This window comes from Sardina pilchardus, chromosome 15 (genome assembly GCF_963854185.1).
Source record: "Sardina pilchardus chromosome 15, fSarPil1.1, whole genome shotgun sequence".
In the NCBI taxonomy this organism is placed as follows: domain Eukaryota; kingdom Metazoa; phylum Chordata; class Actinopteri; order Clupeiformes; family Clupeidae; genus Sardina; species Sardina pilchardus.
Window position 1 is genome coordinate 17,487,512 of NC_085008.1, and position 14,508 is coordinate 17,502,019.

A 14,508-nucleotide genomic window follows, 5' to 3' on the forward strand; every position below is an offset into this window, starting at 1 on the left:
ATGTGCACTTCTAATGACAATGCCTGGCAATTTATAAAGTGATTGTTGACTTCAGTTGTTGGCTTTATAATTCAGTCAACAAAATAACAAAAACAAATTATTTCACAAGCACTGTCTCTATCCCTCACAGATAAAGAAACACATATTTTCTTCACAATAAGAAATACATAGTTTCTCTTGCACAAGCATCAGGGTATGGAAAAACACAATATGCAACATCCATAGCATTCACCTCCATTCATATAACGATGTATGCTCATTTTAGTGTAGTTAACTTCGAAACCAAAACCACACATATGCCAATTACACGTAAAGCTGTGTATCGTGAAACTACAACAACCCAAAAGTGACCATTAAAAACGGCGAGGAGTTTTCTGGAACCCAGACGGTGAAGAGGCTCCGCCTACTTTCAGTACACTTGCACGGAGCTCTCCAACGGTACTAGGTGCTGAAGACTGTTTCGATGCCCGAGGTTCTATGGAGCGTATTCTCATGAACATAAACAAGGTGGAGCAACATGGAGACATACATAATTTAACGAACAGAGAAGATAACCTAACGGACAGGCGTGAGCTTGTCTCACAAGTATGTAATAACTATTAGGAGGAATTTTGCGACCAGAAGACATCACAGGTAAGCTATACTGCAAATGGTTTGGTTAGAGACAGTCAACTATGTATATGCTTTTGGTAAATGACATATGGTTTCTTACAATGCATATTATACCCACATCAACTTTGTAGACAAAGGTCAGCAACAGACTGACGGCACCTGATGTATGCAAATTGCTAACAAGATTTAGCATGCTGTTGCTGAGAGGGTTAGAACAGATTGACACTGCACGTGCCACCACCTGAAGCTACAATGGTCTTAGAAATACGTCTTAGAAATGTATGTTGGAAGATGAGGAGTACAGCTTTACAAGTTATATAATGGCTCCCAAACAAATATACCAGGAAATAAGCATAACATGTCTTTGGGATACCATGACATTTCTTTACCGACATGGATATGCACTTTCTGTGCATCCATGTTAATATTTGTGTTCTGACAAATAGGGAAAATCTGAAAGAAATCATGTAAGGAAACGTGCCTCTAGCAACAGTGATTTCAAGCTTAGATACATAAATCTTAAAATAACTTCAGGTTGTGTGCCTGCCTCCTCAGCAGTGAGTCCAACATGTCATCTGACTCTGCAACAGGTGACCAGGGTGGATGAGGGTCTGGTTTGTTCCTGACCCCCTGAGTCACCATGTATCTCTGATTGCCTCTATGATTGCTGACCTCCAATCACAGATGTTTGGGAACAGACTGAGTGCCATAGCCTGTGCCGATTTAAAGCCGTGGTGATCTGTCAGCAGGCTGGAACACTGATCCTGTTTGGTGTTAAGTCATAATCAGGGTGTATTCTTAGATGTCTTGTTCACATGGATGTGTTTTCAGAATGAAAAAGTACTCAATTTGTATCAGAATGAACAATTCCAACTTGTCACCGTTCAAAGAGCCACTGTGTGGTGGTTGATTCTATTAGACTGAATCATTTCTAGGGGTGGAAAGCAACTGTTACAGCCTCACCTACAGTGCAAGGTGGAGTGTCCATATTGGACACATTTGTACATGTTTAGAATCTGCTTTTAATTTTTCCCCCTGCAAGGACCCATTAGTTTGTCCTTTGGAAAAATATTTTCTGTATTTATATCTGTGAGTGTGAGCTTTATATAGCAGTTCATGTTTTTTTTTTTTTTTTTTTTTTTTTTGTCATTGCAGCATTTTATTTACGGCGGGCATAGTCTGACCAGTGAATATGGCGAAGATCTGCACTAAAAAGTCCTACCCAACCAATCATACGTTTCCAGTTGCCAACTCCGATGATGACTCAGGCAATAGCCGCAGCAGGTCAGATCTCATAATGGAGAACCTTGAGCATCAGCCCAACATATTACATTCATACATCACCCTCATCTTCATCCTCCTGAAATCTAGCAGTCTGTTATGGATGTCAGTGTGACAGCCAGATGTGGTGGTGTTTGAGAGTAAACCAAAGTAACACTATTTTGCATTAATCACACTGAAAGTATACTTGAATTCGGTGAACTAAACTAAGTGCTTATGAGAAATAATAAGTTGTTATATAGTCATATGTGATTAGACAGGAAAAAGTTAAAGTCATATGTGATTAGACAGGAAAACTTTAAGATAACTGATTCCCTCTCCATCTCTCAGAGCACACTCTGCCTGTGAGGACGCGTCCTCGGCGGTACAAGGTGCCGCCTCCACTGAAACAAGCGGACTCCCCGGGTCACGCCGGGGTTCTTTCACAGGCACAGGAGCCATGGCCAGGTATAGCCTCCCCTATAGACCAACTCCCTATAGAGCATGCAGTCTACTTTAGCACAAGTACATGTGTTGTTGAAGATGTGCAGCAGGCTGATCGTCATTGCAAACCAACTCCTGACCACTAAGGAGTTTCCTTTGCAATACTGAAAAGCTATAGCTGTGCATTATTGTCATTATTATATGGCTGCGTACAAGTGGAACCAAAATGTTGAGATATTCAACCTTAATTTTTTTTAATTATTTTTTTTTATTCATGGCGGTTCATTGAGGGTAGTTCCCATTTACAGTGAACCCGAAATTACAGTAACAATGAAATAACAAGAGATATACAATACAATAATTGTGGTGAAAAATAAATAGATGATTCTGAAACTATTTTATCATTGGTTTGAATGCAAGTGCATGGTGCACGGTTTAAACATCAAACTGTGGTTATAGTCCGTTAGGCATACCAGAAACAAGGTCATTGAAGACCTACACTGTTGGCTTTATAATTCAATCAATCAGTTAGTAAACATTTGTTTTTTTAACCAAAGTATTGGTTCTATCTCTCACACATTGATGAGGACGATCTGGCTTTTCTCTCTTGAGAAAGTGATCAAACCGGTTGGTACTGTACTGCGTGTTCCACAGCGCCAATTAATAATGACCCATGACAGCAGCTGATAGAGGGGTTGCGAATGACCCGTTAGTGTGTGACCTGTACTGATCTCCCAGGCTCTCTCACTTCCTGCTCTTGCTACGGAGCTGGGCAGCTCGCAGGCTTCGCGGCGAGGAAGAGCGGCGCGACTCCTTCCTGGAGCGTTTCCGCGGGCCCGAGCTTAAGGACCTGAGCAGCCGTGGCAGTACCGCCCAGTCCTCCCTGGGTCAGTCCGATGGACCCAGGAAGAGGAAGTGAGTGAGCTGAGAGAGGTGGTGGTGGTGTTTGCCTTGATTTGACTCCAGTCGATTTGTTGTGGAGTATTGGTTTCCTTCCTAGTAGCAGTAGTTTCCAGTAGTAATCATTACTAGTTTACAGTAGTTTTCTTCTAGTTAATAGGAACATTTGTAAAACCATTGTGAGGTGTAGAAATGATAGAATGAAAGTTGCTGGAAGGCATTTGTTGGATCACATATAGTTGATAAAAGATAAAAATAAAAGTCAATACATCATGAGTCAAAATAAGATAATTTCAGCAGGTTTTGGAAGGTATCTTATATTTTAATTTGAAAATATGTAGGATTGTGGTACGACAATTGGCTATTTAAATTAAAAAGCAAAAAAAAAAAAAAAAAAAGCTTCCCCTGAGACAAACTTTGTCATGGAACTTTGTAACCTTGCAATTTAGGCTCATACATTTTTACAAAAAAACCAAATGTAAAGGTGCCTTAAATGCGCTCTTTTTTTCTGAAAGTGACAAAACAAAAATCTGTCCTTGTACTTGTGTTGCTCTATTTTATGGATTTTATAACATTTATGTGCACATGGTGCATTGGGACATTGGAACATTGATAAAAATTCTCTCCAAACATAATTCTCTTTACAGAAAAATAATTATTATAGGTTTTTTATAATAAAATGTGCTCGTCTAATCTATTGGTTCCTTCCATACTGCTTCTGTTGCTACCCTGTAAGCACTGAAAATAATGCAGCGGGGTATTGATTGCATTAGTTGTGGAGACATTGCATTAGTAGTGTCACGCCAGGTCAATAGAGAAAGAAGCATTAACAAATTGAAAATCTGTTTCCTCAAGTAATCCCAAGCATTGGCCCCTGGCCACTTACAACATGAACAACTGCAACAACACAGATGAGTAAGTGTTTTTATACATAGTAAATAACATAGCTTCAGCCTGTCCTGTAGAGGTATAGTCAACCTGAAGTAGAGGCTCCCTGTATTCCTAAATAACATCCAGAGTACTTGACTCTTTATGCGGGCGTGGGTATATTTGCTACAGTATGTAATGCTAGAGCTAGCATGGATTAACATAGGTTTTTGTTTAGATCTCCAGATCTAGGTAGTTATTAGTACTACAGTTATGAGACTAGATTAGAAGTCATTGAATTCATAATGCCATCTAGTGGCCAAAAGTAGAAGTGACAGCACTGGAATAAAGTCTTCGGTAGCTCCCTGGTAGTTCCCCATGGAATAGAAAAATTAATGCTTAAGACTTCGGTTTGAACACAAAAACATGTGATCTTTAGCAAAAAAGATGACAAAAAGGACGAGATAAAGAAAGATGAGAAAAAAGAGGATGAGAAAAAAGACGGGGACAAAAAGGAGGAGGAGAAAAAAGATGAGAAGAAAGATGACAAAAAGGAGGAGAAGAAAGATGAGAAGAAAGATGACAAAAAGGATGATAAAAAGGCAGAGGAGCCAAAGTAAGTATTCAATCCTAGACAGAAGACATATAAGAAGTATACAATAGAAAATATATACGTACTAGCAGCCTAGTAACTCTCGTGATCAGTAGGTGAGTAGTCTAACAACATGACTAACAACAGACTTTAGGTCAACAACACTAAATTATAGGAATCTGTGTATGAGAATACAGAGATTATTTTGAGATGTTTCTTTCAGGAAGGAAATCTGGATCATGGACCCAGCAACAGACAAGTACTACAGGTGGCTCACAGTCATCGCTCTGCCAGTGTTTTACAATCTTATTATGCTTGTTACAAGGTGAGTTCATAGTCACACAACATAAAGATGGCTTAACTGCTGGACTGGAAGCTGCAGGTTCTCCATCATTTTTTTTATCCTTAGGTCTTCCTTTGATGAACTCCAGGAGAACTACACCATTCTTTGGATTATATTGGATTACTCTTCAGATGCGATCTACTACACTGATTGGTTTGTCAAAGCAAGAACAGGTGACTAATGAACAGAAAATCACAGGCACACAATACATGAATGTACATATACACACCATGTGTCATACATTTAGACTATCATTCCTTATGAATGATTCTTCTTTTTAGGTAATGTATCATATCAACCAATATGATTAGATTTGACATAATTGCTTATATTGTCAGTCAATGATATCTGCTGAAATGGAAAGGGGTTTTTATGTAACTAGTGTGAGATGTTATCTATTCTCTTTTGCAGCATTTCTGGAACAAGGACTTCTTGTAAAAGACTCGAAGAAATTGCGAGACAATTATATAGCAAAACCTATATTCAAGTATGACATGCTGGCAATGTTTCCAACTGATCTGCTGTTTATCAAGTATGGATACAACAACCCTATGTTTAGATTTAACCGCTTGTTCAAAATGTCTCGACTCTTTGAGTTCTTCGAGCGCACCGAAACCAGAACGAGTTTTCCCAACGTGTTCCGAATCAGCAACCTTGTACTCTACATCCTGATCATTATCCACTGGAATGGTTGCCTGTTCTTCTCCATCTCAAAAACCATTGGCTTTGGCAAGGACACCTGGGTGTATCCCAACACCAGCCATCCCGAGTTCGGTCGCCTGGCCCGGAAGTACATCTACTGCCTCTATTGGTCCACCCTCACTCTCACCTGTATCGGAGAGGTCCCGCCGCCCGTCTCCGACCTGGAGTATCTTTTCGTTGTGACCGACTTCCTCGTGGGTGTGCTGATCTTCGCTTCCATCGTCGGTAACGTCGGTTCCATGGTGTTGAACATGAACGCCTCCCGAACAGACTTCCAGACTAAAGTGGATTCCATCAAGCAGTACATGTCTTCCCGGCAGGTCTCCAAGGACCTGGAGGCGAGAGTCATCAAGTGGTTCGACTACCTCTGGACGGAGAATAAGACCTGCGACGAGAAAGCCGTGCTTAAGAACCTCCCGGACAAGCTGAAGGCGGAGATCGCCGTCAACGTCCACTTGGACACGGTGAAGAAGGTGCGCATCTTCCAGGACTGTGAGGCAGCGCTGCTGATTGAACTGGTGCTAAAGCTCCAGCCGCAGGTGTTCAGCCCCGGGGACTACATCTGCAAGAAGGGCGACATCGGGAGAGAGATGTACATCATCCAGGACGGGAAGCTGGCTGTGGTGGCGGACGATGGCATCACGCAGTTTGTGGTGCTCGGAGAGGGTGCCTACTTTGGGGAGATCAGCATCCTGGGAATCAAAGGCAGTAAGGCAGGCAACAGGAGAACAGCCAACATTCGGAGTGTGGGCTACTCCGACCTATTCGCCCTCTCCAAAGATGACTTGATGGAGTCTCTCACTGAGTACCCAGAAGCCAAGAAGGCCCTGGAGGAGAAGGGAAAAGCGATCCTGATGAAGGACAACCTGATCGACGAGGCCATTGCCAACGCGGGATCAGACCCGATGATCATTTTGGACAAGATTATGCACCTTCAGACAAACGTTGACAAAACCACAACCTTGTTTGCCAGAATGATGGCTGAACAGGTGTCCACCCAGGCCAAGCTCAAGGATCGGGTCAAAATAATGGAGACACAGGTGAAATCTCTGTGCAAGGAGGAAGAGGTGGTCGAGGACAAAAAGGAAGAACCACCAAAAAAATAACTAACTGAATGTACCACAATACTCAATACTGTCACAACAGAGACACGTTGTTGTGCATTTCTAAGTATATTGACCTATAGTGTTGCTGTACAGTACAACAGTTTGTATTCATGTTTTTCTGCATTATGTGTTCTCGGTAACTGAGCTATACTCTGTTACTTGTTATGTGGATGAGTCTATTATGCAGTAAGTCTGATATTGAATGCTGGATGTCCTTGCATCATAAGTCAGCCTCCCCTTTAGGGATCCTGGAGAATGCGGAAATAAATGGCATTGTTTGAGGAACTTTGAGGGATTTTCTTGTAGGATAGCTGTAAACTTTCACAATGAGTACAGACTGCAGCAGTTTCTGAAATGTAAGACAATCTTCGGTTGACATTTGAGTGTGAAACCATGTGCTCAAAATGTTATAGGAACTACAACAGAACCACGTGCTGTCACCACACTATTGCCACAATGTTGTTTGTTGTTGTTTTTTGGTTTGTGTTATGGAAGAGTTGATTCCATGCATACACTCGTGGACCAAGAACTTTGTCCTGTCTTTTATAATGTTAACAATCACAATCTGGCAGTGACTTAAAACTGTCCTCCAAGTATTAGAGATGTCTATTTATATTGATGGAAGCTCTAAATATAATTATACTGAATTTAACTGCATTTAATAAATAATTTACTAAGGTTCCACCGCTTTCCATAGTTTTCTTTATGTAATGTACATTTCATACAGCACATACAGCACATCAGGTGATTCTCCATCACTGACCCAAATGACAAGGTCAAAAACCTCTGAAACACGTGAAACTATCAGACCAGGCTGTTTAAAAATATGTCACAAAATATGTCAAGATTGCTCACCCACAAACCTCTTGAGATTGACAGACTGCTAAAGGTTTGCAGTTTATGGTAAGATCCCCATTATTTACTTGATATTGCCAAGTAAGAACATGTTAATGTAGCACCAGACAAGGACTCATTATTTTTCCGCATTTGGTATAGAGGTTTGTGTGTGTGTGTGTGTGTGTGTGTGTGTGTGTGTGGGTGTGTGTGTGTGTATGTGTGTGTGTGTGATTTGACACATTTAGACTGACACACAAACTGAATGAGTGAATCAATGAGTGAAATGTGCCAATCTGAAACATGCACTACTATTGCAACTATTGCACTAGTGTCATGGGTTCTACACAATAAACCCAGTCTGTCAGCAGGTACTGAATACAGCTCAAAGCATGGAAACACATGGAAAGACTAAGATATTAAAATGTGATGTTACCTGAGTAAACAACAATAACACACACCTGCATCTAAAACATCAAACAACATCAACATTATTGATTTGAATACGTAATTGAAATTTGAAATATGTACCACCCCTGGAACCATTTTTGAAACAACTCAGTTCTGCTACTTAGAATAGATATAAAGTCATTAAGTTCACAGTATTTGACCTCAAAAGCTCGCCATGCCAGCATCGAGTGCATAAGTTCAATTCATATTCATGTTCAAAAAATTAAGCAGCAATTAACATCCATTCTGACACAACAGAATTCAAGAAAAAAAAGCTCTCTGGAGTCAAAGCGGTATTAAAAATCTGTTACACCTTCAGAAAATACATAACACATGTAGATAACACTATAAATCCTAAATCAAATGAAGGCAGGGGAACCAGTAGATAGAGCAAGATGGCACCCAACAAGCTGCCTGGCAAAAGGATCACCTCTAATCTTCTCTCACAGTTTGTTGAATTGAAAGGAATCAAGCAATTGGGCATGTGGGTAGGCCTCACAGCATGCCAAATCCCTTGGCATACGTGATGGCTTTTAGGAGTCTCTCTCTAAGCGCCTCTTTGGTAGAATATTCTGGAAGCAACAGGGCATTAAAGCACGTGTGGGATGTAGGTAACCTGGTACAGAAAACATTCAGATTAGATAAGACTTCAACAGAAACAACCACAGCAGTAACAACAACAACAATCACCATCATCATCATCATCATCATCATCATCATCATCACCTATAGCAACATGAGTGTCCACTTACCTGTCTGAATCACTGCCATTTTTGGCTATGATCATCTTCAGTTTCCCAAGGCCACCCACAGGTGCTCTGTCCGTGCCTGTGGTAAACTGGAGAAAAAGCTTCTTCTGCTCTTCTTCAAATGTGTGCACAGTTTCCCAGAAATCTCTGTGAAAAAAAGCGAATGTGAAAGTTTATTTATAATCATCATGTCGGATTAATCCAATAAGAGATGCCATGCTATATTTAGAGATTGAAAAATGTTTTGGAGATGGACAAGAAATGCAATAACAATGACAGAGCAACTCAATCTTCAGCTCAAATGGAGAGTGGTTAAGCTTACTTAATGACGCGACTCTCTTTGTTGTAGCCCCCATCATACTCTGTGCTCTCTTCAAGGGCATGGAAGTCCAGGTTCTAAGAATTAAAGACAAGATTTGTTCAGGGTTTTTGAAGAGAAGAACAAGAGTAAAGAATAACCTCGGGTGAACTAACGTACCCTGCTTCCGCAGATGAGCAGTTCTATTTCATCGGGCCGGAACAGGTACTTCAGTGGAGACTCATTAGTCACCATGTGAAAGCCTCGTCTGAAGGCCTTGAACTGCACCTCCACACTTTTATTCAGAATGTAATCGGCATACTGAGACACAAATTCCTGTATGGAGCAAAGGGTCACAGTGACGACGCCTCAGAAAACCAGTTGGAGAAAAAACAACTTTTGGTAAGTAAAGCTCGCGCCAAAGCCATGCATTTATTTAATTTCACGGTGGGACCCATTTACTGTTTTGCATGAAAAGCTACCTTTCTGTTGTCACTGGTTACAGGGATGTCTTCTCCGTTTTCTCTCAGGTCATGTGTGACAGGATTTCCAAATAGGTCAGTTTGTGATATCTGGAAGGTGAGCATCATGTCCTTCTCCACGTCACCCCCATAATCCAGTATCTCTTTCATACTCTGATAGAGAGCCTGTTCCATTGCACAGTCAGAAACAAACAAAAGATAGGCATGTTAAAAAAGAGCGTCACAGATTTTAACATTAAATATAATATTGTATTACCGGGTGAGAATCGGCTAAGTCCAGAAGAGTCCCCTTCTTGCCCATCAGCTTCCTGTACGCTACCATGGGAAAGTGCACATCCAAGATACAGTTGTTGTATATGGCCAAGCCCAACACAATACCTATCAGTGTGTATTGCCCTTCATTTTCCAATGAAGAGGGGTTGAACCAAAACACCTTGGCGGTGTCGTCATAGGTGAACATACCTGGGGGATGAACAAAAAGTCATGGATAGTGTTCATTTAACCAGTGAGATTTGACTGCAAAAACTAATGATCATTTCAACCGATGAAGAGAATCTGAAAGTATGATAGTATGTCTTACAGTAACAACCATGATATCCATACATTGCATTCTTAATTGTATACTAAAATGAATACATTAGTACAGCAAGATATCTGGTAATTATGTTGGGACTATTGTTTATTTTCATAGATGTTTTACCAATATCTGGGTTGAACATCTCTTCAACTACCAGTTGAAAAAACTCTTTGGAAACGCCTCCTTCATCCAGGCCTTGTTCCCCTTCAAACTCTACATAGAGCTGTTTCTTCAGGTCTGAGGGGTTCTCCAATGCAATCATCTCCAGCTGGAACAAATAGAGTAAAGTTAAGTCCACTGTTTTTTTTTTGGTGACAAATTCAACTCTGTCAACCTGTAAAAAGTCCAATTGTACTGTAACTACACAGATGAACTTCAACAAACCCTGGTCATTAAGATCAATATGTAAGGAGGAACTTACTTAGTTTAAAATGTCCATTTACAGTATAAAGAAAACATACTGATCTGTGTGATACAAAAAAACTAACTATCACTCAGGATGATTCATTGTGAAGTCAATTAATAAATTACCCTGATCAGAGCATCATCAATGAGATGATCTCTTCGGACTTTAAGTCTTAAGTAGGGATTGGCTTGCTGTCCTTCCACCATACTGTAGAGCGCTGTGATCCGGCGTTCGCTGTACATTCGAATCCTGTTGTCATAGTATAGTCCCTGGTTCTTGGTCACGGCGTTAAGGATAAAGGGACAATTCATGAAGGCAAACTTGCTCTCCGCATTTACCTTGAAGAAAACATAGTCCTTGTCCATTTCAAGCACCTCATTCAGCGGCTCATTGATGAACTCCTCAAAGGCAATGAGCGGGTGTCGACAGTCAGATGCTCGGACACCGAGCTCGACCTCCAAAGGGTCCACCCTGGGGGCCTTAGGGCTTCTCTCTTCTTCCCCCAGTAGTTCTTGCAATGTCAGGTCATTGGACTCGATCAGCATATCATCCTCTTCCTCATTTTGATCCGGGTCCAGCTCCCCAGCCAGAATATTAGCGAAATAAATAATCTTTAAACACTTGGCGGCGGCCACCACCGTTTCGTCATCTTGAACCAGGTTGTCATTGTCAAAGTCGTTGCAGATGACTGTGAACGTGATCAGCTGCTGAAAGGTTTCCATCATTCTGAGGATGTGCTCCATACCAAATTCTGACCAAAGGCGTGCCAGTCGTGCTTGCCCTGGGAGGGAGAGCTTGCTCATGGCCTTGCAAAAGAGAGGCAATGCTGACTCGAGGTACTCTGGACTGTGAAGGTTGGTGTTCTCCATGACAATGACAAACAGGTTGAGGTAATTGTGGTCAAAGGAATAGGCGTCGTGGTAGGTCAGCTCGCTCTCCACGTTTGGCGTCATGCACACCAAGGCGTTGACGATGGCGGCCTCAATTTGCTCATGTGGCAGTATTTTGTCATATACTCTTCTCACTCCATCAATGTCCACGGTCACCTTGTCATCCTCATCATCATCACTGTCATCCTCATCACTTTGGTCATCCTTTTTCTCTGCTCCTTTGCTCGTAGAGGGCTCAGTATCAGATTTTGAGATGGATGATGCCCCAGACTTGTCCTCACTCTTCTTCTCCTTCTTCTTCTTGTCCCGTTGCGACCGTAGCTTGTCTGGGCTCTGTTCTTTGGTGCGGAAACTTCGCATCAGGCACTCAGAGTCAGAAAACACTTTGCCAATGGCTCGAATCAAAGGGGCGTAGTCTTTATTCTCCTCGCACAATGCCAGGAGCTCACACACCTTGTTTTCGGTAAGGAAATTCAGATCTGTTCAGAAAAAAAAACAGCATAAAAAGAAAACAATGTAAAGATGGGGACATTATACAGAGCGATCCAAAACAGGAAGGCCACTTCCTATACTTACTACTGAGGTCTTCCTCCTCCAGATCTTTGTGGTTCATCTTCTTGCTGTGGCACAACTCTTTACTTCAATCACTTCAACATTGCATGGTTTATATTGACATGTTAGTAGGAGAATTCTCTATTGAACGTCAAAATTATAACTCATCTTAAGGGTAACAGTATTGTTTTCTTAATGCCATGAAAATGCAGGCTGTAGGCCTAGTGACTACAGTCATCATAGATTTATATTATTAGTGATGGCAACCATGACAGGCTGTCAGGGGTTATAAAACCACATGCCTCCTTCACACAACATTGTGGGCAGCCACGGAGGGGTTAATTCAGCCACATAATGGAACTCAAATGATGTAACTCTTTTTGTAACCACTTCTTCAAACACAACCTACCAACCAAATTGCTGCTGTCCTTTTATGAACATGTATTTTAATGCATTCCAGTCATGCAACACTCATCTCTATTGATGTTTTGACTTCCAAATACATATAAATATAAGGACAACAGAAATGCATGCTAAACTCATGGAACTCTTGTGCAATCATTTGTAGGCTACACGTACAAGGCATGAGTAACTGAGCATCATCCTAGAGACACACATGCACTGCCACACACACAGTTGGATTCAAAAAATAAATTATGAAGTCACACTCAATAATGAGCTCACACTTTTATTTGTAAACATAGGCTACATCTCATTGTGAAAAACCAGACATGCATGTAGGCCAGTGTAGACCTATACAGGCCTTTATCAAAATAAAAAAATAAAACAACATGTTGTGAATAAAACAAACGTGACATAGTTAGTAGGCAAAAGACAACAAACACATGCCCCCCTAAGAAGTAACTTACATTGTTTAAATGTTCTTTTACAGTTTCTCTTGACGTGACTGGAATCAAACAATAAATACATCTGAAAACAAACTACAATGTTGGCCATTAGAACACGATCTTGATTCCAGACAAAACCAGAGAAATTCTCTGATTTTACCTGGCTGCACCAAACATCACGTGACTGTTGAAGTTACAGTGTTGATAAGGAACTGAACAGTGAATAAGTAGCATACAGCAATTTTGTTCCCACTGATGGATTCGTCGCTCTGTTACATTTATTTACTCAACACGTCAGCTCATATTGTCGAACTGGATTTTTCCTGAAGTTAGTTTAACTTCATGAGTGAGTTAACTGATTCATGAGTTAACTGATGATCTGCTGACCAACTTGCCAGCTCGAGCGAACAAGACAACTTTCTCTCGCTTCTTTTGCGAGTGTTGAACGCGTTTAGGCTACTCCGACATCTCTAGCCTACATTGTAGCCTAAAGTGTAAACTAGAAACAACCAAAACTGCACTGTTGTTGTTAGTCACATGCATACGAATGAACATTACCACTAAAGCCTACCTTACACTGACAAGATTAGGGAAAGATTCTTGAAAGACTGTAGTCTTTTGAGTAAAGTCTGAATGAGGGGCATTAGTTAAAAGACTACAATCTTTCAAGAATCTTTCCCAAATCCTGTCAGTGTAAGGTAGGCTTTAGCTGAGTCGGTAAAATGGTTTAGGCTAAGTCCGCTGTTGGCTCAGTTCGGACGTCCCATTATACGCTAAGGATGTAATACACATTTCAGTGCTTCTTACATTGAGGATTGCGATGCTAGAAGATAGGTCACCGTTGAAATACAGTTTAAGAAAAACAATGATCAGTCCAGTCTTGACTCGGCAAAACTCTTCTCAGCCATCTTGACTTCACTTCTGTCGCAACCAGTCGCAATAACAACCACCGTCAACAAGTGGATCGTTCCCATAATGCAATGTGCCGTCAACATCTAGTGAAGTTTTCAATGTAACCACATTGGAAACATTATGTCTAGCGAAGTATCAGTTTCAATAACAAAAAAAATATTTAGCTTATAAACACCCTGATGTTCAAGAATGATCCAGAATATGGTTATCATAGAATAAACTGCGCTTATTAATTTAATATTGTGGATGGTAGCCTAGGATATAGTTGCAGGCGGATAACTACACGTCTAAAGTGAAACACGGTTATAACTTGAAAATGACTTTTAGAAAACCGAAAAAGATCTTCATACAAAAGATCAAGTGTTCTCTTCAGATCTTTTTTTTCTTTTTCAAAACTTGGTCCAACTCAAATATGTACAGTACCAGCAGGTGGCAGAATTTCCCAAAAATAGCCTATTGAATGAAAATGGGTCTAAAATAATTAGGTCTAAAAGATATCATTGAATCCACCAGCAAACATTAAGAAGAGTAAAACCTTTCAATTGAGCATTTGACACTGACCATTTTTATGATCACTTTCAAAAATGCAACTGCATGGATATTCATTTTAGGTTCATATCAGTCCCTATAAAAGTAAGTTATGCATCTGGAAAGAGATTCAAGGTCCAATTTGTAGGCCTAGGT

At 40.8% G+C, this 14,508-nt stretch overlaps 2 protein-coding genes across 3 annotated transcripts; one reads left to right on the forward strand and one right to left on the reverse strand.

The window, feature by feature from the left end:
• Positions 1-1,804: 1,804 nt before the first annotated feature.
• Positions 1,805-6,842, forward strand: cnga3a (cyclic nucleotide gated channel subunit alpha 3a). Its single transcript, XM_062556546.1, has 8 exons — positions 1,805-1,896; positions 2,224-2,340; positions 3,100-3,231; positions 4,072-4,131; positions 4,523-4,699; positions 4,899-5,000; positions 5,085-5,191; positions 5,430-6,842. Exons 1-8 carry the CDS (start codon positions 1,805-1,807, stop codon positions 6,824-6,826), a joined length of 2,184 nt encoding a protein of 727 aa, XP_062412530.1. The 3' UTR covers positions 6,827-6,842.
• Positions 6,843-8,303: 1,461 nt separating this feature from the next.
• ube3a (ubiquitin protein ligase E3A) lies at positions 8,304-13,826 on the reverse strand. 2 transcript variants are annotated; one of them, XM_062556981.1, is made up of 11 exons: positions 13,720-13,826; positions 12,934-12,971; positions 12,089-12,159; positions 10,748-11,991; positions 10,340-10,484; positions 9,896-10,101; positions 9,640-9,804; positions 9,338-9,493; positions 9,182-9,255; positions 8,863-9,006; positions 8,304-8,726 (listed from the first exon to the last, which is right to left on the reverse strand). In XM_062556981.1, exons 3-11 carry the CDS (start codon positions 12,123-12,125, stop codon positions 8,606-8,608), a joined length of 2,292 nt encoding a protein of 763 aa, XP_062412965.1. In that variant the 5' UTR covers positions 12,126-12,159; positions 12,934-12,971; positions 13,720-13,826; the 3' UTR covers positions 8,304-8,605. The 2 variants fall into 2 exon arrangements, with proteins under 2 accessions (XP_062412965.1, XP_062412966.1); XM_062556982.1 differs by lacking the exon at positions 13,720-13,826 and having other exon boundaries at positions 12,934-13,470.
• Positions 13,827-14,508: the final 682 nt, after the last annotated feature.

Excerpts from the sequence above, each read along its gene's own strand:
- cnga3a (XM_062556546.1), top strand. The coding sequence starts at position 1,805 with ATGGCGAAGATCTGCACTAAAAAGTCCTACCCAACCAATCATACGTTT. Across the intron at positions 4,700-4,898 it reads AAAAAGGCAGAGGAGCCAAA|GAAGGAAATCTGGATCATGG; the intron begins GTAAGTATTCAA and ends TGTTTCTTTCAG. Across the intron at positions 5,001-5,084 it reads CTTATTATGCTTGTTACAAG|GTCTTCCTTTGATGAACTCC; the intron begins GTGAGTTCATAG and ends TTTTATCCTTAG.
- ube3a (XM_062556981.1), bottom strand. The coding sequence starts at position 12,125 with ATGAACCACAAAGATCTGGAGGAGGAAGACCTCAGTA. Across the intron at positions 11,992-12,088 it reads GGAGGAGGAAGACCTCAGTA|ATCTGAATTTCCTTACCGAA; the intron begins GTAAGTATAGGA and ends TTTTCTGAACAG. Across the intron at positions 10,102-10,339 it reads GATGTTCAACCCAGATATTG|GTATGTTCACCTATGACGAC; the intron begins GTAAAACATCTA and ends TTCATCCCCCAG.